Consider the following 24,063-nt stretch of genomic DNA (forward strand, 5'->3'; position numbering starts at 1 on the left):
TTAAGATGTGGGTTTCACATTTATGAATATAAATGATGTTAATAATAACTGAAATTGTTTCTACAGTAAAATTTCTCAGTATATAACAAGACCAAATAAAACCAGATTTTCAGAAAAGCAAATCTTTTAGTGATTTAGGGCATGGGAATGTTATGTGTTTGGGTTTGAGGTTTGTCTGATTGTTTGTTTTAAGGAGAAAGTATTCTCTCCTTTTCAAGAAATGAACACCTATTGCATTTATTGCTGAATCAAAATCTTGCTAGAATAAATATTATAGCTTCTATTTAGTCTAGTTTTGTTGTATGTTGATATTATCTTACATTGATATTGCATAAAAACCTATTTAATTCTTCAAGATGAGTTGTCTGGGGACATTTTTGATGCCTTAGGTGCTCCCTGCAGAATCCCTCCTTAAACCGGTCTCTACTCCGTCCACCTCGGTTGTCCCTATAACTGACCAGTTCTGAATGAACCCATATGGTCTCATTTCCTGAGGATGACCAGTCAGTCACCTTCATGGAATGCTAAGCCCTCCCTCCTGGCTGCCAGAGGGTAGACAGGCTTTTGAGTCCCCAACCACTTCCACATTTGGATGAAATGCCTCTATATGGAGCATAAGATCTGACTTGCTGAGTAGCCATCCAAGGGTGTACTCAGGGTCTACACAATGAAGGCAGTGAAGACTGGATGGTAAACTTTAGCCAAAAGGAAACAGGAAATAGGATGAGATGTGGCAGATAAATCCTTCTTCTTCCTCTGCCCTGCTCAGTGGTGCTCTGTGTCTCTCAGACTCACTGCAGAGCAGTTGCCAGCAGGGTAACACAGTCCCTCCACTACTTCCCATCATTTCTTGCCTTACTTCACTCTCTGTGTCCTGAATTCATGCCTCCCAAATAAAGTGTGAATGCTTAATTTGGGCTTTGTTTTCTAGAAAATCAGGGCTGAGACAATGTTATTTTCCTTGTGGCAGAGATGGATGCTCTCCACCAAATGTGTGCTGAGCGCCGTCTTCAGGAGTCTAGAGCTGTTGTTGCAAAGCAACTCCCCAGACAGAGACTCTGTATTTTTCCAGCATGATTTGCATCAGCATGGCCACATGACTCATATTTATCACTGGAATGTGAGTAAAAATAATGCGGGACACTTTGGGACTCACAATTTTAAAGAGCATGTAGGTCTTATTATGCTCCCTTTACTTTTCCCTCATTCCAAAACTATCACATAGCAGAACCCCAAAAGCTGGAGAAGCACCATGTAGCAGAAAGCTGACCAGGAATATCAGTTTTGGACTGTGGTATGGGTAAGAAATGTGGTTCTGAAAAATATTTAGATTGTATTTGGGTAGCAGGCAGCATTCTCTTACCTGGCAAGTCTTTACATTATTGTTAAAAAACAAAACAAAACAAACAAGAGATTTAAATTTACTGCTATTAAGGGAATATTTGGCTATTTGAATCCCAAATTCTACCTAGTTGTAAAGCTTGTTATCTTAACCACCATACTCTATTTGCTTCATGTAGTAATCATAACAACAATAATAAATACAATTAAGATTTATTATATTTGCTTTGTGCAAGGCATGTTACATCAATTTTCTCACATAATCTCACAATAGATACATGATGTAGCAACTCTGTTTTTAAGTATATTTTATTGATTATGCCATTACAGTTGTCTCAATTTTTTTCCCCTTGATCCCCCTCCACCTGGTACCCTCTTTCACTCCAGCAATCTCCCACCCTGCCCCACCACTTAGTTCACATCATCGAGTCATGCATATAAGTTATTTGGCTTCTCCATTCCCATACTATTCTTAACAATCCCCTGTCTATTTTGTACCTGACAATTATACTTCTTAATCCCTTCATCTTTTCCTGCATTCTTCTCCTTTTCCTTCCCCACTGGTAACTCTCTATATGATCTCCATACCTATGATTCTGTTCCTGTTCTAGTTGTTTCTTTAGTTTGTTTTTGTTTGTAAGAATCAGTTATTGATAGTTGTTTGTTTTCATTTTAATGTTCATAGTTTTGGTCATCTCTTTTTTCTTAAATGAGTACTTTTTTAAAAATTTTTTTAAAGATTTTATTTATTTATTTTTAGAGAGGGAAGGGAGGGAGGGAGAGAGAGAGAGAGAGAGAGAGAGAGAGAGAGAGAGAGAGAGAGAGAGAGAGAGAGAGAAACATCAATGTGCGGTTGCTGGGGGTTCTGGCCTGCAACCCAGGAATGTACCCTGGCTGGGAATCGAACCTGGGACACTTTAGTTCCCAGCCCGCGCTCAATCTACTGAGCTACGCCAGCCAGGGCTTTAAATGAGTACTTTTAACATTTCATGTAATAAGGATTTGGTGATGATGAACTCCTTTAGCTTTACCTTTTCTGGGAAGTACTTTATCTGCCCTCCCATTATAAATGATAGCTTTGCAGGATAGAGTAATCTAGGTTGCAGGTCCCTGCTTTTCATCACTTTGAATACTTCTTGCCAGTCCCTTCTAGCCTGAAAAGTTTCTTGTGAGAAATGAGCTGATAGTCTTATGGAAACTCCTCTGTAGGTAACTCTCTGCTTTTCTCTTGATGCTTTTAAGATTCTCTCTTTATCTTTAATCTTTGGCGTTTGAATTATGATGTATCTTGGAGTGGTTCTCTTTGGGTCCAACTTGTTTGGGACTCTCTGTGTTTCCTGGACTTATATGTTTATTTCCTTCACCAAATTAGGGAAGTTTTCTTTCATTATTTTTTCAAATGAGTTTTCAATTTCTTGTTCTTCCTCTTTTCCTTCTGGAATCCTTATGCTTCAGATGTTGGCACTTTTGGAAATGTCCCAGAGTTTTCTTATTCTCTTCTTTCTTTAAAAAAAATTCTTGTTTCTTCGTTCTGTACTGGTTGACTGTTTATTTCTTCCTTATGTTACAAATTGTTGACTTGAAATCTGGCTTCCCTGCTTTTCACTGTTGGTTCCCTGTGGATTTTACTTCATTTCACTTAGTGTAGCCTTCATTTCTTCCCTTATGTGTTTGCCTTACTCAATGAGTTCTATGAGCATTCTTATCACCAGTGTTTTGAATTCTGCCTCTGATAGATTGTTTATCTCCATTTTGCTTATTTTTTTTTGTGAAGTTTGATCTGTTCTTTCATTTGGGCCATATTTCTTTGTCTGCTCAATTTAGCAGCCTCCCTGTGTTTGTTTCTGTGTATTAGATAAAGCTGCTTTGACTCTCTATTATGTTGTAAGGGGAGGAGCCTTATGAATTTGCCTGGGTGGGAAACATGCTTCCCTGCTTTGTGGTGCTCTCTGTGGGGGAGGGGTCATAGAGGGAACAATACCATTTGCTCATCGCTTGCCTCATTTCCAGTCACTTCACTCACTTCCCATATGTGACTGGCACCCCTCTAGCTGTTGCCCTGGTGGTAGTTCCCAGAGTGGGTGGGTTTGCATACATTCTAGGCCTGTGGGAGCCCTTTAAACAAACTCTTCTAAGTGACCAGCAGTTTCTTCTGCTGCCCCAACCACCACTAGTTTTCTACAGCCAGAAGTTATGAGACTTTGTTTTCCTGATGCTGGAATCCTGGTCTGTGTAGTGTGGCCTGGGGCTGTGACTGTTTGCCCCCAGGTGTCCCTCCATGTTTTTACCTGCCACATGTGAATGTGGAATGGCCCATTCCTCCAGCTACCACCATCTTCTTGCCACCTCCACCTTACCACCACCACACCATGTCCTCTCCACCCTTACTCCCTGTCTCTGCCCCTACTACCCATCTGGATGAACATTCCTTCTTTAAATCCTTGGTCAGCAGGCTTCTACACAGTTCAACTTTCTGGTAGTTCCAGTTGATTTTTTGTTTTGAGGTTAGTTGTGATCCTTCTTATGCCTGTGTGAGGAGGCAAAGCGTGTCTACCTATGCATCCACCTTGGCCAGAAGCCTCTGATGTAGCTACTCTTATTAATCCATACTTTAGTCAAGATCTTCAAGAATTACAGCAACAACAACAAAAATGTGAACCTGTGATCCCTAATTCAGGTGGTCTGACTTTGTAACCCCTATTTCTACCTAATAAGGTATATTGCTTCATAGCATATCTCAATTTAGTAGTGAATATTTAAGAAAGACTAAATATATATATTCAGTAAATTAAAAAGTGTAGTATGGAGTAAAAGTCTATTTTTGTCTTAGAGAAATGAAAGCTCTAAATCAAATGCACTGCATTGACGAACATGATAAACCACAGAGAGTCAAGCTTCATAATTAAAATAGTTTTCTGAGAGCCTAAGGTAAGGTTTATTGGACAATAAGCTATTATCCATTTATAAAGCATCCTATCAATTCCATAGATTTTTTTGGTTATTAAAAATTGTGTAAGACACAAAATTTATTGTTGTTAATGGCCAAATCTTCAGGAAATTATAACCAGAGGACATGGATTCATTTATAGTAATATTGATCATTTGATTTCATTTTTTTCTTACCAAGTTTATGTTAATAAAATACTAGAATTCTATTTGCTTGTCCTTTCTCTTGTTTCCAGATTTTCAACTGCTATTTTTTTTCTAATTTTTAAATGTATGGTGAGACTGTACGATAGTGCAAGGTATGGCTACACTAATAAGCTGCCCAATGGTTACCATGCTGACTTTGCCAGAACATTATTATTATGAAAATTAAAATACAAAGAGAACTTTAAAATGTCTGAATTGGGCTAAGGTTGGTAGATCTATTGTTTGTCCTTCCATTTTTTTAATGATCTTCTTGAGTAGGCATCTGAATAAGAGCTCAACACTCATTTTACAAAGATAAAATCATTCCATATTCATTTTATACAGAATACTCAATTATTCATGAATAGCTTTCTGATTGAAACTATTTTCATCATTTTGCTAAATTGCATCATTTTATTTCCATAAATAAGTCCATTTTGTTATTAAAGTCATATACAGTGAATGAACATTAAGTGTATTGCATTATTTAATTCTTGTGTTCATTATTTGCATTGCAAGTAAATAATACTAAAAAAGTAAACAAATTATTTTAATGTCACCTTTGATATTACTCTTTTTTATTTTTGCTTTCAAGGTTATGGCTGAATGAATGGAATAAAAATTTGAAAAAAATAATAATATTAAATGCCTTGAAAAACGTTTTCTATCACTTAAAGTAAAATTTGCCAGTGTTTGCCTCTGACTAAAAGTATTAGTACAATGTAAAGTAAAAAACATAAAAGTAGCAAAAAGTTATATATACAAAATTAACATATAAGCTCCATATTGAACACACTGACTTGAGAACCATACAATTTCAGGCAATAAATATTCCCTTAGTGTCTATAATGCTTTTGAATTTATATTAAAAGTGATGCTAAGTTTTTTGATATCAGTCTGATAATTAAAATAGAAACAGTTAATAAGTGAGAATAAGGTGCATTTGGTCTGATGTTTGGTGGCTGAGGAGACAAGAGATGTTTCTTAAACAAGAAATGAACTTTGCACACTGTGTTTGCTTTAGTAGGTTGCAAAACTGAACATGATCACATGAAAACACTTCCAGGTTTGCTACTGGTGCTCACTGATACGTTGATACACCCATGCTCTTGGGATAGTATATTTTTAGTTTTAGATAAATTGCCCAACTTGTTTTCTTTGTACTAGAACTTCTTTAGACATGACTATACTGTTGAAAGGCCAAAGGCATATGAAGCTTCAAAATTTTTTTTTTCTGAGTGAGACGATGCCCTGTGATTTGCTATATGTATCAGGCCATAGTAATGACAAACTTAGCTGTTTTGTCTTTTTTTTTTTTTTGCCAGTAAGAGCAGAGGTCTTATTTTTCTTGTCTACCTCCATAGATTTTTAGAATTTGCTTTTCAGATAATTTAACAAGTCATATCTTCTTTTTACTAAAATTAGAAAAAAAATCTCAATTCCCCAAACCTGTCTCTGAAAACTTTGAATCCCTCTTAATAGGATACTGAGGATACTGAGTATTGATTACAATGGGCTTCAGAGTGCCTACAGAAGAAATCATCTCTTCTCACAGTCATGCTCAAGATCTTTCATAAGCTGGTTCCGCAGTGACTTTCTGACCAAATTAGAGTGCTTGGTGTTTCACAATGCTGTTCATCAACTTATTTTGAGGCAATCCCTTACTGGCAGTGCATCCATGCAACTTTTAGAAGAAATACAAAATTGCCTGGACTGGAACACATCCACCCTAGACCTTAAGGGCTACAACTAGCACCACAGTGCAGGAGGCAAGGCAAGAGATCAACACATAGCTGTAAAGTAAACAAATAAATATAGGACTCGATTTCCCATATTTTATCATTGCTTACTCCCTTATTTCTACATAGAATGGTCCCCTATTTCTGCATGAAAATCCAATTCATCCTTTAAAAGCATATTCAACTATCACTTCCTCTCTGCATCTATTTCAGATCCTTTCCAGCTGGAAGCAAACCCTCTCCTCTCTGAGTTATGATAAAAGTAAACCATGCCCCTGTTCATGCCATTTTGGAGCAACTACCAATGTCCATTTTTTCACAAAATCACTTGATTCAGGAACATGCTTTCTATTTCTTTCTAGACTCTCAGGGGAAAATTTTGATTTATGTTTTCTTTGTATCTTTTAAAACACCTAGCAGAGTGGCTTAAACATCCAGGACTCTCAGTGATATTTGCAGAGTGAGCAAATGGAGAGACACATAGGCTGAAAATTACTTAAAACAACAGTCCATTACTTAAAAGGATGAGCTACGTATAAATACATGGATCCCCAATATGTTTTCTAATATTTTCCTTACTTTAGTCATGTTGTATTATAATAAGTCTACATATGATTCTGTCTATTTACCAGACTATAAGCACCTTGAGAACAGAAATCATATATTATTTATCTGGATATCTCCAGGGTTTAAAAATACATTGTATAACATCAGTTAGGAGTAATTAATTATTCATATAACAGATACATGAATGGGTGCTCTCAATTACAGTTTCTTCCCCATTTTTTAACCATATCTATGGCTAGAGTCAAGGGTCAGCTCCATATCAAACAGAAGCTCTAAAATCACAAAGCATAGCAGGCACCGAGGAGGCAAGTTGCAACTGAAGTGCTGGAGCCTTGGAAATACGTCACTGAAACTGAAATAGGTACGGGTACCTGAAAAATGCAAGGTGTGTGAGGAAAGGCCTTAGAGGATAAGCCAAATTGACAACTTTGCTTTTTTAGGACTTCTCTAGCACCATATGAAACAAATAATATTGTAAGTGTTTTTCACGTAACAGTTTTGCTCTTGATCTAAATGAGATGAAGCCTTTATCCTAGGTGAATCAACTTCCTCACTTGACTTTTTCCCATGGTGAGCCTTGTTCTTTTAAGACACGTAACACCTGAGTCATACTGTTGTTCAGTATATATTTGTTTAAAGAATCGCTATGGTAGACTATTCTAGAGGAAGGTGTCTGGGGGATGAACACACCTTATTGAAGATTTGTTGCTGGTAGCAAATACCAGTCCATGGCACTCCTTTCAATCCTGTTCTTTTCTCTTAGTTCCCAACAAATCTGAAAATAAACTTATTTCTCTTTTAGCTCACAGACCTTTCTCATTCTCAGTTTCATGACATTGTTTATATTTTTTACTCCACTGGAATTCCTTGTATATAAATCTCCTCATATTGAAATTTTAACAATCCTGTAAGGCCCAATTCAAATCTTCACAGATGTGAGCTTTCCCTCCTTTAAATCTCTATTAAACAAACAAACAAACAAACAAACAACCTCTTCTATGTTTCTTATTTCATCTCACCTTATTTTTTGGCAGAAATGCTATAAGCAAAGACTGTATCTTGATTATTCCTGATTATATCTCTATGCCTTATATGTAGCCTTAACGAGCAAGCTGTTCATTGTAGGGTTTCAATACATGTTCTAATGAAGCCTTTTCCTACGAAGGTTTATATAAATACCACAAACTTGATTAACCAAATGCATATTTAAATGAAAGTGAAGTGGATTGTAACGAGAAACTATGTTATTGGATCAACACCAACTAAAAACAATGAAAAATGCTGGATAATTTTTTTCTTACCTTAAAAGAACAACAATACTGAAAAGATAGTAGGACTATGTATTTTGGAGGTAGGACTCTAAACCCAGAAATAAAAAGTGAATAACAAATGAACATGACTGCACTTTGCCTGAGGGCATCTGCTTATACTATACATTTGAACTTCGGTCAACTGACCTCAGGATAATGGAAAAGGGGCTGCCTGGGGTCTTGAGAAAGGATAAAAATGAACCAATATTAAATGTGTTGCTTTTCTCCAATCCCAACTTGGAGATTATAAAGAAGACTGTCTTTGTATTTGAGAAATGTGAGAGAAGAAAAAACAGAGTAAAGACTAATTCTGCCTCTGAGAGTTGTATACACCTCATATTATGTACAGCTAGCTATACACCTCACATTATGTACACATACTCTTAAGGATTTTAAACTGTTAACCTAAATTGAGCTAATCAGTCACTGGAAGTGTCCCAGAAGACCCTTTGAGAAAAATGCAAAAGAGCCTGAAGTAGAACATTTATTTTAGGCCTCAGAAAACTTCCCATGGTATTTCAGTAACAATGATTAGCACTCAGGCAAAGATGACCAGACATAAAGGAAGCAAAGCAACATGAGTGAGAACTAGCAGAAACAGACTGATGTAAATTTCTGGTGTTAGAATCATGAGACAGAGAATAGAAAACAATTTAAAAAAATAAAACAGAGTCTTGAAAATATGTGCAGGAATCAACTATATAACAAATGACAGAATAATTTAAAAAAGAAACTTCTAGAAATGAAAATTATAATAATTGAAATAAAAACAATGTGCACCACAAAAGGGAAAATGAATTAATCAATTAGAATATAAATCAAGAAAAGTTATTCAGAATGCAGTTCAGAAAGACACACAGGAAAAAAGAAGAATGAAAAACATATGAAGGATAGAGTAAGAAAACAGTTTAACTAGAGGCGTAGAAGAAAATAAGGGAGAATATAAAAGAAGCTGCATTTGAAAAGAGAATATCTAGGAATTTTCTAAAATATATTAATAACAGTTATAAATAATTTCAAGAGGCCCAACAATCCAGACAGGGAAAGTAAAAAGAAATTGGCATTTAGATACATCATGGTGAAACTGTGAACAAACAGAAGTAATGAAAAATACCATGAGCAGCCAGAGAACAGCAGTTGGGCTAACAGGTAGCTTCTTGATCACAGTAACAGATGACATAAAACAGTGGAGCTCTTTCTTGTGGTGCCTTGGAGGCAGTCGGCTGCTTCAGGATAAAGCTGAACATCTCATTTCCAGCCACTGGCTGCCAGAGCTCATTGACGTAGACAATGAACATGAACTTCCTACCTTTTTTTGAGCAGCATATGACCACAGTGATTGCTGCTGATGCTCTGGGTGAAGAATAAAAGGGTTATGTGTTTTGAATCCATGGTGGAAATGACAAACAGGGTTTCCCCATGAAGTAGGTGTCTAGACCCACGGTCGTGTCTGCCTGCTGCTGAGTAAAGGGCATTCCTGTTACAGACCAAGGAGGACTGGTGAAAGAGCACAATTCTGTTCAGGGTTGCATTGTAGATGCCAGTCTCGGTATTCTCAAGTTGGTCATTGTAAAAAAGGGGAGAAAGATATTCCTGGTCTCTCTGATGCTACTGTGCCTCGATGTCTGGGGTCCAAAAGAGCTAAAAGAATTCACAAACTTTTCAATCTCTTTAAAGAAGATGTCTGCCAATATGCTGTGAGAAACCTCCTAAACAAAGAAGATAAGAAACCTAGGACCCAAACACCCAAGTTTCTGTGTCTTGTAACTCCATGTGTCCAGCAACACAAACAGCATATTGATCTGAAGAAACAACATACTAAAAAAAAAAGTAAGGAAGAGGCCACAGAATATGCAAAGGTTTTGGCTAAGAGAATAAAAGAGGCCAAAGAAAAATGCTAGGAACAGACTACCAAGAGACATAGGCTGTCTTCTCTGAGAGCTTCTACCTCTAAGTCTGAGTCCAGCCAAAAATGAGATCATTCTATGAGTAACAAATAACTAAGAACAAACATCAAACTTCAAAAAAAGAAAAAAGAAAACAGTGGGATGATATCTTCATTGTGGCAAAAGAAAATAACTGCCCAGTGAAAATTCTATGTACAGAGAGAATATATATTTCCAGAATGAGGGAGAAATAGAGGCATTTTGAAACGAGCAGACACTGAGACAGATTGTCACCATAAGACCCTTACTACAGGAATTTCTCAGAATACACTTCAAACAGAAGGAAAAGTGATCCTAAAAGGAAGGTCTAAGATGCAGGAAGAAATAAATAGCAAAGAACATGGTAAATATTGAACAAATGGAAACCAACATTGACTCTATAAAACAGAATAAATAATGTCTAGTGGTGTTAAAAAATAAAAGAAAGAATTAAAATACTAGACAGCAAAAGCATATACATTGGGAGGAAATAAATAGACTAAACATATTCTAAGCTAATACTTGAAAGGGGGTGAAAAATTTGATTAGCTTCAGCCTTTGATAAGTCTCATTCTTATAATCTTCAGTAAGCCAGTATCAGAACAATAAACAAAGTATGTCACTTCCAATGTAGAGAAAAATATAGAATAATGAAAGGAAAGAAAAAGCAAGACATATTGAGGGAAAAAAAGCAAAAACCAAAAGGAACATGCACTATGGGTCCATTTACATACATTCAAAAGCAGACAAAGTAAACTATATTTTTAGGGTTATAGATATAGATGGAAAAATAATAAAAGATGATGAAATAATGACTAAAATGCAATTTAACTCTGTGGCAGTGGAAGAGGCTGTGATGGCACAGGGGCAAATGGCAGGGCAGAGGGTTGCTGGAGGGCTGGCAGGGTCTCGGTCTTGACTTGGGGGGTGGTGATGTAGAGTTTGGTGAATAATTGCATATATACATATATATAATATACTTTACTAAAGATGCTTTCTGTATTATTTTCCAATGACAATATTTAGACACTTTAAACTGAGTTAAAAATCAGAATGTGGCACTGGCTGGCATAGCTCAGTGGATTGAGCATGGGCTGTGAACCAAAGCATCGCAGGTTTGATTCCCAGTCAGGGTACATTCCTGGGTTGCAGGCCATGACCCCCAGCAACTGCACATTGATGTTTCTCTCTCTCTCTCTCTTTCTCCCTCCCTTCCATCTGTAAAAATAAATAAATAAAATCTTTAAAAAAATCAGAATGTATAAAAATCTGTGCTGACATAAACACTATCCTTTCCTGCACAGTCCAGCACACCCAGACCAGGGACGCAGGTGGTTCTGACATGCTCCTCCCCTGCAGCGCCCACAGCCAGGACCACCTTTCTCTGGGTCGAGGTGAACATAACAGAAACCATGTAAGTGCATACAGAGGTGAGACATTTTTCCAGTTTTGCTGAAGACCGTCTTCATTCTGAGGTTTTATCCTACCTCAGTTTGGGACTGGGGTATTTCATAATGTCCTTTTTCTGTTAGAAAGTGACAGTGGCAGTAGGTGGTAAGTTACTGTTTAATATTTTTATTAAAAACCAAAAAAAACAAAACAAAATAAAAAAGACAGGTCAATTCTTGTTTCTCTTCAATAAGTGCTGAGAACCCAGAGCCTAGGAATCTCTAATTGACAAACAGCAGTGAAGTGATTCTGTGTCTCTTTTCAGGGGAAAACAACTTTCAATCAAAATATGACTTGGTTATGAACTTAAACATGGACTGAGGTAACCGCCACAACATTTTGTGACACGCTGTATTAAACTCGAAAGCCTTCAGGGCAGGAGCTAGTGGAGGGAAATGTATAAGGACATGCGAGAGGTTATACCTAAAGCCCAAATGGAGAGATGGCTTCATTATCAGAATTACTCAGTGCTCCAACAAAACATTTTATGCTGCTATGAATATATATTTCTCTTCCTGGGGGACGTACAGACTGTGTAACTTGAATTAATATATTTTCTCTTCTACATGTGTCTGAATCTGTTCAATTACAAAGCTAACATGGGGAACAGTATCTTGTAATTATACTTTAGATTATGTACTATGGAATATTATAAATATATTTATATATTTTAATAGATTGTATTATAAGAGGATATAATAAGTATTTTATAGCTACCATGTGGTCTTCTTTTGTTTTATTAATTAATTCCATTCCTTACTAATCCTGCTGGCAGTTAACTCTGTCCCCATTTTACAGATGAGCATTCCAAAGCTCAAAAAAGTTGAGTAACTGTCAGCTCCTAATGGCCAAACTAGAATGATGTTCCCTGTGGTTGAACTTCAAAGCCCTGCTCCTGGCTACTTTGTTGCTTTGTCTCAGCACGTATTAGCATTCAAAGAGCATTTCTAAAAAGATTAAAATGCCATTTATTCCTTCGGACCACATTCTACACTCAGTTTCTACTGACCCCTCGGAGGAAATAGACTGAAAAATACCACGGCATGTGCTAGGAGGTACAAGAAAAATTCAGAAATTAGGACATAAATCTTTCAAAATTAAACCACAGCATCTTTAATCAAGGCCTGGCAATCATCATATCATTTCTCTGAGACTGGGACTAGTAAATGTAGGCTACCCCATAGGCCTTTAATACTTGGTTAGAAATGTATCCAAGAAGTTGACTAGAAGACAATTTATGCAGTACAAACATGAATCTGTAATTCTCTACCCTGTTACTGCAAAACACAGTTACATAGTTCCTGCCCTGAATTCACTTTGAAGACAATGAATGCCTGGGAGAAACTGTAAGAATATTGAAAATGAGGCCAGAAGTAACAAACAGGGACTGAAAAAAAATAATAAAAAACAAAAACAAAACTGTTAACAAATTTCTTCTAAGAGTAAAATCTATTGCCAATTTACAACAGTTCCAAAGGTTGATCTGGAGGCATGTAATTAGTAAACTGACTTACAAGTTTTGCCTACCATCTAAAAGGGAGTTCTTTTTCACCTGTGTAATATTAAATAGCTGATAATTATGTCTCCTGGTATGAGGAGATTAAAATAATAAAAATAAATGAAATACTTTAATTTGGAATCAAATCTCTTCTATTTTCCCAGCACATTCACATAAACTCTATGCCAATGGAATTCTTCTCATCCAGCAGGACGTAGATCATCTCAGCAGCCAAACTGAGTCAGGCAAGTGCCCCTCCTCCCTCACTGTCCTCCTTACCCCTTAGAGCTCATTCAAGGGAAAACAAAGGACCAGAGAGTGGTTGGGAGCTGTTTTGTGCCTAGCCCGTGGGGGTACTTTATTTTTCTTAAAATGATTATCTCAACCTTACTGTAGCCAAAAATTAAAAACAAAACAAAACCCTAAAACAAATTTTGGAGGCAGTTTAAATTAAAAATACAAAGGCCTGAGATATATTTTTAATTTATTCATAATTAGTTTACAGATTGGACTGCACCAAGACTCCAAAATCAGCAAACCACTTGGGGATGAAGGCTATTGCAATTATCAGGAGCAAGCCAAATGCTACCTTTTGTTCTTACTAAAACCTTTAAAAAACATCTAGCAAATGATTTTCTATTTCCTATTCAAAGAGGATTACATAGCATACACGACTAGTGGCTCGAAAGCAAAGAACTTTCCATCGTTTTATTACCTGCCAAATACAAATTAGTTCATTGTGGTTAACTCCTGCCAGGCTACCCTTTCCCTGCCTCCCATCAGGCGGATGGGGTATGGCAGGTTGGTTCCTGACTGCAGTCCTTCCTAATCAGGAGGCTGTCAGATATACCGCCTGCCTGCTATCTCTCCTACATCCTGTGGCAGCTCTGCTGTTTGGGCAGCAAGGTTTGGAGCTTGAACTGCCCCACTAACTAACTCAAAATTGCTCCAGCTTACTATCACTGTCGAATCTCTGTGGGCATGTGTGAGGGCCTCCCCCAGGTACAATAGACCCCCTACAAATTTCACTTTGTAATAACTATAGGATACAGAAATTGTATTAGCTCCATTAGATGGAGTCATAGATATATTCAGAAAGGTTAGCTGGATATAGTGAATGTCACAGCTAGACTAAGATAAAAAATCACTTTGTTAACTTAGAGTGTTTCCTCATTGGTAGTACCCTAAATTAAGGTGCCATTTATAAACAGTTTATTATTATTTATTAATGTGTGAGGCACTTTATAGCATTCTAGATAACAACTTAAATTCATGTATTAAAGATGCACATACATGGTTTAATACGATTTACGTCTTATAATATTCTTTAAAACAGCTTCCCATAGTCTCATCCTTTAAGCATTTATTACTAATGCATTTTATAACATACATTATAATACATTATTTGAGCAAGTAGCTGCATTTAGTGATCATTTCATAAATAAGAATAAAGCATTTATAAAATGGCACCTTAATTTAAAATGTTACCTTCGTATTACTAGATAGCTGCTCACCATTCATCTTATTTTGTGATTATTCTCCAAATGCACCACTTAATAAAACAGACACCAAGTTCTATTTTCCCTTCATCTGATTAAAAGTTTATTGAGTCATTTCTTCCATCTGCTTTCAAATGGTGGTGGGTTGGAGGCTTTAGTGTGATTTTTTCTGAAGCCAAACTTTTAATTCAACAATATTTTTAAGATGATAATAGTAGAAACAGAGAAATACTCACCATATTAGACACAGCCTGTTGCTTTGATTCTTTGTAAAATTCAATTTTTCGACTTGAAAGAACAATCCAGGAAGTAGACCAGTTTTTCCTTGGGGGGAATAAAAAAGAAAAAAAAAACATGATCACTTAAGAAATTATTCATAGATATAGTATGAGCAACATTTGGACTGAATAGAGACTGTATTTTTAATTAGAATTCCTAAAAGTGTTTTCTTTGTTAAAGTCTATAGGTGGTATGGAATTTGGGTAATAATAAAGACATCCTGTAATTTTTAAAGATCGTGGCATTTATAGTAAATTTTCACAGTTTGTATGGCCTTCCCAAATCCTTTTCAGCTGCTAAAAATCCAGTTGTTGTCTCCCCGTGTTCCATAGAAGACCCACTCAGTAAAAAGTGTATGTCTTTACAGCAAGCCAAAAGTAGCAAAGTAAAATTAGGAATTAGAGCCTATCTTTGATTGTTACTTCTCATCATTGATTTAATGTATTTCAGAGTTTGAAAATCTAAACAGCTAATGTGTCGCTGCCTAATTCAAAATATTTTTAATGTTGAATTTCACTAGAAATCAAAGAGATGCAAATAAAAGAGTGAAATGTTTTCCCTCTTTGCCAATCACATTGGCAATAATTTGAAAGAATAATACCAAGGGTTGCTGAGCTTGTGAAGAAATTTATTCTCCCATACAATTTTGGTGGGAGTATAAACTAGCACATCTTTTGGGGAGTGAATTTGGTAATGTTCTTTTTTAAAGATTTTACTTATTTATTTTTAGAGAGAGGAAGGGAGGGAGAAAGAGAGGGAGAGAAACATCAATGTATGATTGCCTCTTGCACGCCCCCTGTTGGGTACTTCGCCCTCAACCCAGGCATGTGCCCTGACTGAGAATTGAACCAATGACCCTCTGGGTCACAGGATGGCACTCAATCCACTGAACCACACCATCCAAGGTGGTAATGTTTTTTTAAAAAATCTTTACAAGTGTGTATAGGTTTTGGCTAAACAAGTCTATTTCTATTTCTATCCTAAAGAAATCATCTCATAAGTTGTTAAGATTTGTATGCACAAGAATGAAGTGCACCATTATTTCTTAATTCTCTACCTAAAATATCAAAACAAGAAATTGATATGTAAAATGCACATAACTGATTCATATAATGGAATAATGAAGCCTATGCTATAGAAAATACTGATATGGGAAGTTTTTAATGTAGACTATAATAAAATATGTAATTTGTAACACTATGCTGTGCAATTTTTCTAAGATTATCCTACGCACTTGAGACCCTTCTAATTATTAGTTCTCACTCACTGGAGGTTCAAATATTATGTCCTCCAATGTACCTTTTATAACTTTCTTGCATAGCATTCATGATAAATTAAAAAATAATTTTTATAAGTTTCACTTCCATCACCCCCATATGTAAAGAGCCCGAAATGATAGAGAGCATTTCATCTTTACAGAATTACCCCAAGTGCCCAGCACAGCGGGCACATGGGCACTGAATGTGGATTCATTGAGTCAGTGATTGACCTTAGGCATGGGGGGAAAAAAGTTAGGTATAACAATAGTTAATTCAGGTGATAAAATCACAGCTTTAAATTTTCCTTTGTATTTCTTAGTGTTTATCAAAATTAGTTTCCATTCGTTATATTACATTGTCATAATTTGCCTTGGTTTATTACTCATTTCAAAATAGTTGAACTCATTTTATAAAAGTGGTTTTAAAAAATAAGTTTACCAAAAAACTTTATTCAATAGAAAACTGCACAAAATATGTTTAAAATGACCAGTTAAGATATTTGTGTGATTTATTTCCACTTGCTTCTTAGGATCTAGGAGCTTGATTGAAAGGACAGTTTTGATTCAACAAAGTTAATATTTACAAGATTAGGCTGCTCTGGCATACCTAAAGCTTTCTTAGTGATAGACCATCATGTTAAAAAAATTAACATGGCAAACAGCAAACAAAACACAATGTGTATTTTACAACCTGCAACTATGAGCACTATATTCTTGAATCCATTTTCCTTCAAATGAAGAGTCACTTTTTCAATTAAATGATGAAAAAGGTGGGAGAAATAAAAGAAAAAAGCCCTCATGCCCATTTCTCCTTTTATGTATCATAGGCAGCAAGTGAATTAGAGCAGCCATAGCCTTCTCATTATGCAGGCCATGTTCGAGGCCCCACAATATTGAGGTGACTGTAATATTAGGATGGCCCTGCCAGAGAACAGAGAAGGACTGGTGGTCTAGAGTGGGCATCTTTTATATCCGTGCCTTATTTTGATTGCATGAGACATGGAGCATGGTATACCCTCAGACACGATGAAACCCATATTTAGCCGCTTTTTATGTTTCCAACTATATTTTTCATCTCCTGGCAGAGAGATTCTATACCTTATTTGCTTCCTGCCTATAGCAAGCCCTAGATAAATAGTTCTGATTTGAATCTGTTTCAGATGTTGATCGTTTATAGGACTTGTTGGCATTATCCTTCCCTTCCTTAAACTTGGAACTGGAACTGGTTAGGACTAAAGTTGCATGAAATTCAATTATCTCATGGTTCTGTACTAGAACTTTGAACTGCTGTGAAATGTCCCCTGTGAGGGGACTGTGATGAACAAGCCAAAGAGGGTAAGCAACGCAGCCTTGAAACCTTAGTTAGTAACAGGAATTGTCCTGACACTTTGCATACAGTACTATTTTGTTTTGAATTTAGAAACTTCAAATGTTGTCTTTACGGTATCAGAATAAGAGAAAAGACTTTTCCAATTGGCTTAAAATAATTTTGTTTCACAAGAAAGAATAAAATGCTGTTGTCAGCTTTTTAGATGCCTCAATTTCATTTTTATCATTGCTTTAAAATGATTATTAGCATAAATTATTTTGAGTACTTAGCATAAGTTTGATTGTCTAGTGGAGGTTTAGCTTCATGAAAAAGATGCTGAAGGTACTAATGTGGAAAATGAGGTTCATAGAGTTAGGTGACTTAGGGCCACACACTTTGATTTAAAGTCAAACCTAGTTTCTCCCACTCTGAAGCCTGTACAGTCATCTGTTCACTAATTTATGCTCCTTTTTTTTTCTTTTAAGGATTAAGCAGCACAATCATGGATTGTCAATGAGGGTTGACAATCAAGGAGACTGGCAATGTCAGATTTCATCATAGTTTTAATCAAAATCCTGAAATTATAAGTTAGTGTGCACAGCTTACAATGAGGGGTAAGCCAGGAGGCTCTCCTATGAACTATTTTACCTGATGCTAATTAGAAGATTTGGGCAAAGGCCCGGCACTCTCAAACTCCCCTCTTCCCTTAGAAGTTGCACTGACTTAAAGAGTCACACGGTGGACCCTTCAACTCCTTGTAAGAAGCCAGAATCAGAGGTATGCTGCTGACAGGACGCCTCTTCTCTCCCCTGCTGTGGGAGTATTATGTGATGAGCAGACTCACTCACTTGCACTCAGTCGGAAGCATAAAACTAGAAAGTGAGTCAAAAGCTTCTAGTCGAAGAGTGACTGACAATTCACTTAAAAGGAACAATTTTCAGTCTGTGACTTAGATGGGAACTCCTCTCTGAATGAAGTACTTTGGAGACTTGACCATCACCCTTACAGTATCTGTCCTGTCCATTCACCGTCTGATAGGTTTGGCTCATTGTGTTGCCTGAGGTTCTCAGGGTGTCAGTGGAAAAACTTTCTTAACTCCGTTACTCTTAACTCGTTGAGCCTTTGACAGCATTGTCAACTCCGGAGGGTGTGAAAATGGCCAGTTGGCAAGGTTTTGCCCTGACATGAGCCTTTCATGATTTTGTATGTAACAAAACCCTATAGACAACTGTTGTTCAGTATGTTGGGAGATATTTTGGAAAGTAAGTAATTTCTGCAGGCTTTGAGGGCTTAGGCAGGACAGGGGACGGTGGCAGGATTGGATGAAACTTTTAAAATAGACCTATCCAAGATGAAGCGGTTTTCCGAATGGAAAGGAAGACCCTCTGCTCTCTCCTAGTTCCCCCAGAGACATTATCCCTAACCTCTTAGAGTTTTTTCACTTCTGGGTACAAAATCTGACATTTAGTAAGTGCCTATTAAAAGTTATTGAGTAAAAAAATATATATGGGCTATCAAATTTCAGAAGGGTCACACATCTAGATTTTTCCTGCACTGTGTTTGTTGTTATTCATTAACAAAAACTACAGAAGCATATGTTTCCTTCATTTGCTTTCTCTGTTCCTTAGCTCTCTGGTGTTTTGACATGTCATTCCTGGCATTAAAAAAAAAAACAAAAAAAAATTGCCTAACACTTCTGGTTTAGTATATATTTGCTAATTGATAATTCTAGTGTCAATACCTGAGCTTTCTAGAGATCTTCCTGACTTCTTGGTCATGTGCCATTAAGTTGACCTGTATTTATCAAGTGATTTAATCTGTAAGCCAATGAGAAGTACTTACTGAGCATCTACTGCATGACAGACACAGTTCCAAGGACTGAATATATAAAGGCAAATAAGAGAGATTTCAAGAACTTTACCTGTAACTCAGAGGACATAGGTAGTAAACATGGAAACAAATCCTCCCAATAAGACTCGGAGGTGGGAAAGACCCCCATTTTACAGATGAAAAAAACTGAAGCTCAGTGAGGCTGCAGTCTGCCCTAGGTCATAGAAGTGATAAATATGAAATTCAGGCCACATGTCCTTGACCTTCAAGGTCACGCACATTCTATTGTATCAACTGTCTGTAAAGCAGGTAGCACGCAACTCTCCCTCAGTCAGATGTATGCAGAGCCTCATGAAGTGCTCTGAGAAAGGAAGATACAGAACTGTTGTCAATTCTTGAATGTCTTTCTTTTTGGAGGAAAGTCACTTTGTGGCATGACCTGGGCTGTCCTACAATTCTGAATTGCAAGACCTTTCATTCCTACCTTCCTTATCACAGCTGACAGGTAAACTTACATCCTGGTGGGAGCCAATTAATACCTCATCTTAAATCTGAGGGCAATCTTTTCTATTTTTCCACACAGAAAGAAAAAAAAACCAAACTGTTCAATAGACTTAAGGATTAAGTAAGACATGTAACTCAAGAAATATCCCACTTCAGTAAATCAGAGGTCTCATGGATAGAAGAGCCTGTCTCCCACAAATGTAGGGGGTTAACAGTCAGATGAGGTATTGATAGAGAGACTCTGTATGGGAAACTAATGCAAGAATTGCAGGCATTTATTTTAATTATTTTGGACAAAAAACAAATCACATCTATGGGGGACAAGGTGCTTACTACAATTAGGAAGATGAACAAAATTTAAATAAGGACAATGATTTACAATTTATGCAATTGGCAAGACACTTCGCAGAACTTTCCTAAAATGAATTGTGAGTTGTGAAGGTGTAACACCCTCCCAAAAAGAAGAAAAACCTAAAACCAAGGACAAACAACAAAACAACAAAACATGAAACAAAAACCACCAAAAAAAAAAAATCAAAAGAAAAAGAACAAAAACCCCCACAGGCATCAGTTTGGCTTAAAACTCTTTGCATTCTACAGAATGGACACCAGATGGCAGCACATAATAACAGCAACGTTATAGTAACTGCGTATCTGAAGAACACTCGATGGAAAATGGGCCTTAAAATATTCATTATGTTCATAAGAATCTGTTAGCTTGAGCTCCAGGTTTAACACAGTCATTTGGTCTAATGCCAAGCTTTACATCCTACACTCACCTCTCTTATGCTTCCTTTAGGTAATGATAGGATGGCTGACCAAAATGTCAGAAGCAAATATATCTGAGATTTCCTGTAAATTTCTCATTCTCTTTGGGCTCCCTGCCTTTGTTACCTGACTGGGTCACACTGGATTTGACATGATTCTGCAGCAGTGGTAAGAATGAAAGTGACTTACTCTAGTGTCTGTGGCTGATTTACTACAAAATCACTCAGATATTGTTAAATGTTCTGACTTATTCTTAAATTGGTAGGCTAGGCATTTATTTCTTCACTTTCATATTCCAAGCTGCTTGTAATTTGTCACTTCTAAAAGGAGGGTCAGACAGTGAGGTATAAACACACATATCTCTGTCAATATTGCAAGAAAGGGAAAAGCTTTACATATTCAAAGAGTTATCAGATGTTGAAATTATAACAGAGCAGATGATGAAAATTATAAAACTAAATCAACCTTTAACAAATTAACTTCCATATTATGTAGTCTCTAAACCTTCCTTCCAGTCCTCGCTACTGAACACAAAAATAAAGACAGATTCAGCCTGGAATAATTTACTGAGATCCTGAGCAGAAAGTGCTAAAGAAAAAATAAAGTCACATTAGAAGAGTACTTTCATATCACATTCTAAAAGAAGTCTATTCTGAGTAACAATGATTTAAAAAAACAGACATAAAAAGAAACAAAGAAGTCTAATAGCTTATGGGTCTTAGGATGAGAATGGGCACCCAATTGACATAAGCCTGCCCACCTTCACTCCCTTTCCTCTCCTCCCGCTTCTCTGTAAGTCCCCCGCTGCCCCAAGTACTTCTCATGCCTGTCTGAAGAACAGAGGGAGGAGCTACATGTAATAAGATGTGCAGAACCACAAATGAGGCAACAAAGGAAAGGGCAGGCATGACGTGAGAGGTGCAGAGGTAGAGATAAGGATATTAAGATAGTGTATGTACTGTGAAGTGCCTTTTGTAAATTATTTTTAAATTATTTTTGTTGTTGTTTTCATATAGTTGTCTCCATTTTCCTGCCACCAGTTTCCCCTGCCCCACCCATGCCCACCTCCCACCCTCAATCCTACATATCTTTGGCTTTATTCATGTTCCTTGATGGCCCTTCCCCTTCTTTCTCCTGTTAACCCCCACCCTCTGCTTACTGTCAGTTTGTTTATTTTTAAAAAAATGGGCAAAGGAACTGAACAGACACTTCTTCAAGGAGGACATACAGAGGGCCCAGAGACATGTGAAAGGATGCCTTTGTAAATTAAACTATTGAAAATAACTTTCACAAGGGTCTCATGAAGTCCCAGAGAAGATGAGGTTATTTCACATTTGGGGTCAGGAATTCCCCAAATGAAAGAATCCTTAACTTTTATCAGAAAAGTTAAAGCATATTTTCAATGCATACAATTAAAAATTAAAGTTGAATGGTGAATGTATCTGGCTTTCAATCCTGTTGGTGATCACTGGCGAAATAGGTAGAACTTCATTTCAAAGTAAGGCTACATTAATGGTACCTTATGAATGTGAAATATTGCCAATGAGGACTCCTTCCCTTTTCCCACTCTTGTTCATAGCTAGAGACAAGTCAAACTTTTAGAGGGAAAGAAAAACTGTATGAAAGAGGAAAGCTAAAAACAAAGAAAAATGAGGAGGGAGAGAAATGAAAGTAAGGATACAATACATGATGTGGGGACCAATTGTTATGGATTTATGGTAAAACTTTTATAAATATTCATAAAATAATATTTGTTAAGTGGCAATTGAAGTCCTCGGTACTGTTGTTGGTACAAAATAAAAGGACAATTTCTGCTTGCTGGTTTCAAAAGGCTTCTGGCAAGAGAGAGAAAAAAACAATCTACACCTACTTTAGAGGACAGGGCTAAAATCTTACACTAACTACTTGTACAAGATTTGGGAGAAAGGAGAGGTTAATATAAGTGGCCAAATTTCTCTACTTATAAAATTAAAAATAATAATACAGCCTATCTTAGACTATTATTTCAATATTACTGAGAAAAAATTTAGCCAAGTGCTTGACAGAGTAAATATTTATTAATATCACTTCTTAACTCATTAAAATGTATAAAAATATTTTAAGGTATCTTAATAAATGGGGAAAAGTTATCAAAAGAAATTTCACATAGGAGAAGTGAATTATAGCAATTATGGTATACTATTTAATAGTTACTAAATTATCAATGGGGTAAAAATTACACAACTTTTTAAGGTTACGATTAAACTGACCATTTTGTTGCCAATGACAACAACATACAGGTTCCTTGGGCAAGAAATGCAATCATACATGATAGTCATTAAAAGAAATGATCATGTGATTTAACCAAGTAATGCAGGCTTAGAATTTACCTAAAGAAAATATTAAAAAATAATTGACAAGTAATAGGAAGTTTACTGCAATTATAACTTTTTAAAATAAACTGGAGTCAATTTAAAAATCAAATAAAAGAGGAATGTAGGAATGGTTTGGCATATTACAGTCCCATTAACATGGTAGAATATCATGTTATTAAACATAGTGACTATCTGCAATTTTCCATTTGTGAAGTGTTTATAATACAAACAAAAGCAACCCCCCAAAATAGAGAGTAAGATTAAGCAATGATCAGGATCAAATTTAAAGATCTCTTGTCATTGAGGACTTTATCAGGAAAAAAATAGACAATAAGAGACTTAGAGGAGATATTTGCAAAATCTAAAGTTGACAAGGTATTGCTAAGTAAAACATATTAGGGGTTGTCTCAAAGGAAAAAAAAAATAAGTCAGCTTGGCTGAGTAGCTCAGCTGCTTAAGAGAATCAGCCTAATACACCAAGGTTTTAGGTTTGATCCCTAGTCAGGGCACATAGAAGATCAACCAATTACTATAAGTAGAATGACAAATCTCTCTCTTCTCCTCTCTTTCCCCCCTTCTTTCTTTCCTCTCTCTCTCTCTCTAAAATTAATAAATAGACTTCTGGTCAAAATGGTGGCCTAGGCAGACATGGCTTACCTTTTTTCCACAACCACATCAAAATTACAACTGAAATATAGAAATAACCATCACTCAGGAGCATCAGAAATTGAGCTGAATGGAAGTCTGACAACTAACAAATTAAAGAAACCACATCCATCCAGGGTAGTAGGAGGGGTGCAGACATGGAATGGGCTGGTCCCATACCCATGTGGATAAAAATTTGAGAGGGATATCTTGGGAGCAAGGAATTCCAGACCCACACCAGGTCCTCCAGCCCAGGCTTCCAGGGTTGCAAGGAAGGTAAATCCCCACAACTTCTGGCTGCAAAAACCAGTGGGGATTGAGTTGATTGAAGAAATTGCTAGAGCTCTGAGCAGTTCCCTTTAAAGAACACACACACAGACTCACATACTGAGACTCATTCCTTTTGAGCTCCAGCACCAGGATACAGCTTGAAAGGCACCCGTGGTATACAGGAAGAAACTGAAGTGTCTGACATCAAGGTGAGCAGAGACCATTGTCCCTCCCCCCACAGAACCAGCAGGCTGGTGCCATATTTGAGACTCCATCAACCTGGCTAACACTGTTTGACCTGCCTTGGAGATCTGAGACTCCGTCCCACCCAATTTACGGGCCCATCCCAGCTGCTTCTCCATAAGAATGGCTGGCCTTAGCTCCTA

General features: G+C 36.7%; 1 protein-coding gene and 1 pseudogene across 3 annotated transcripts in view; one reads left to right on the top strand and one right to left on the bottom strand.

The window, feature by feature from the left end:
- Nucleotides 1-24,063, bottom strand: part of ARHGAP15 (Rho GTPase activating protein 15) — a 626,777-nt gene that overhangs the window by 508,116 nt on the left and 94,598 nt on the right. For all 3 annotated transcript variants that reach the window (XM_036023540.1, XM_028509736.2, XM_036023541.1), the window contains exon 5: nt 14,697-14,784. In XM_036023540.1, coding sequence (XP_035879433.1) covers nt 14,697-14,784 — 88 coding nt within the window. The remainder of the gene's footprint in view (nt 1-14,696; nt 14,785-24,063) is intronic.
- On the top strand, nt 9,205-10,118 carry LOC114494025 (annotated as a pseudogene).

The sequence above is a fragment of the Phyllostomus discolor genome, chromosome 4 (genome assembly GCF_004126475.2).
Source record: "Phyllostomus discolor isolate MPI-MPIP mPhyDis1 chromosome 4, mPhyDis1.pri.v3, whole genome shotgun sequence".
NCBI classification, from domain to species: Eukaryota; Metazoa; Chordata; class Mammalia; order Chiroptera; family Phyllostomidae; genus Phyllostomus; species Phyllostomus discolor.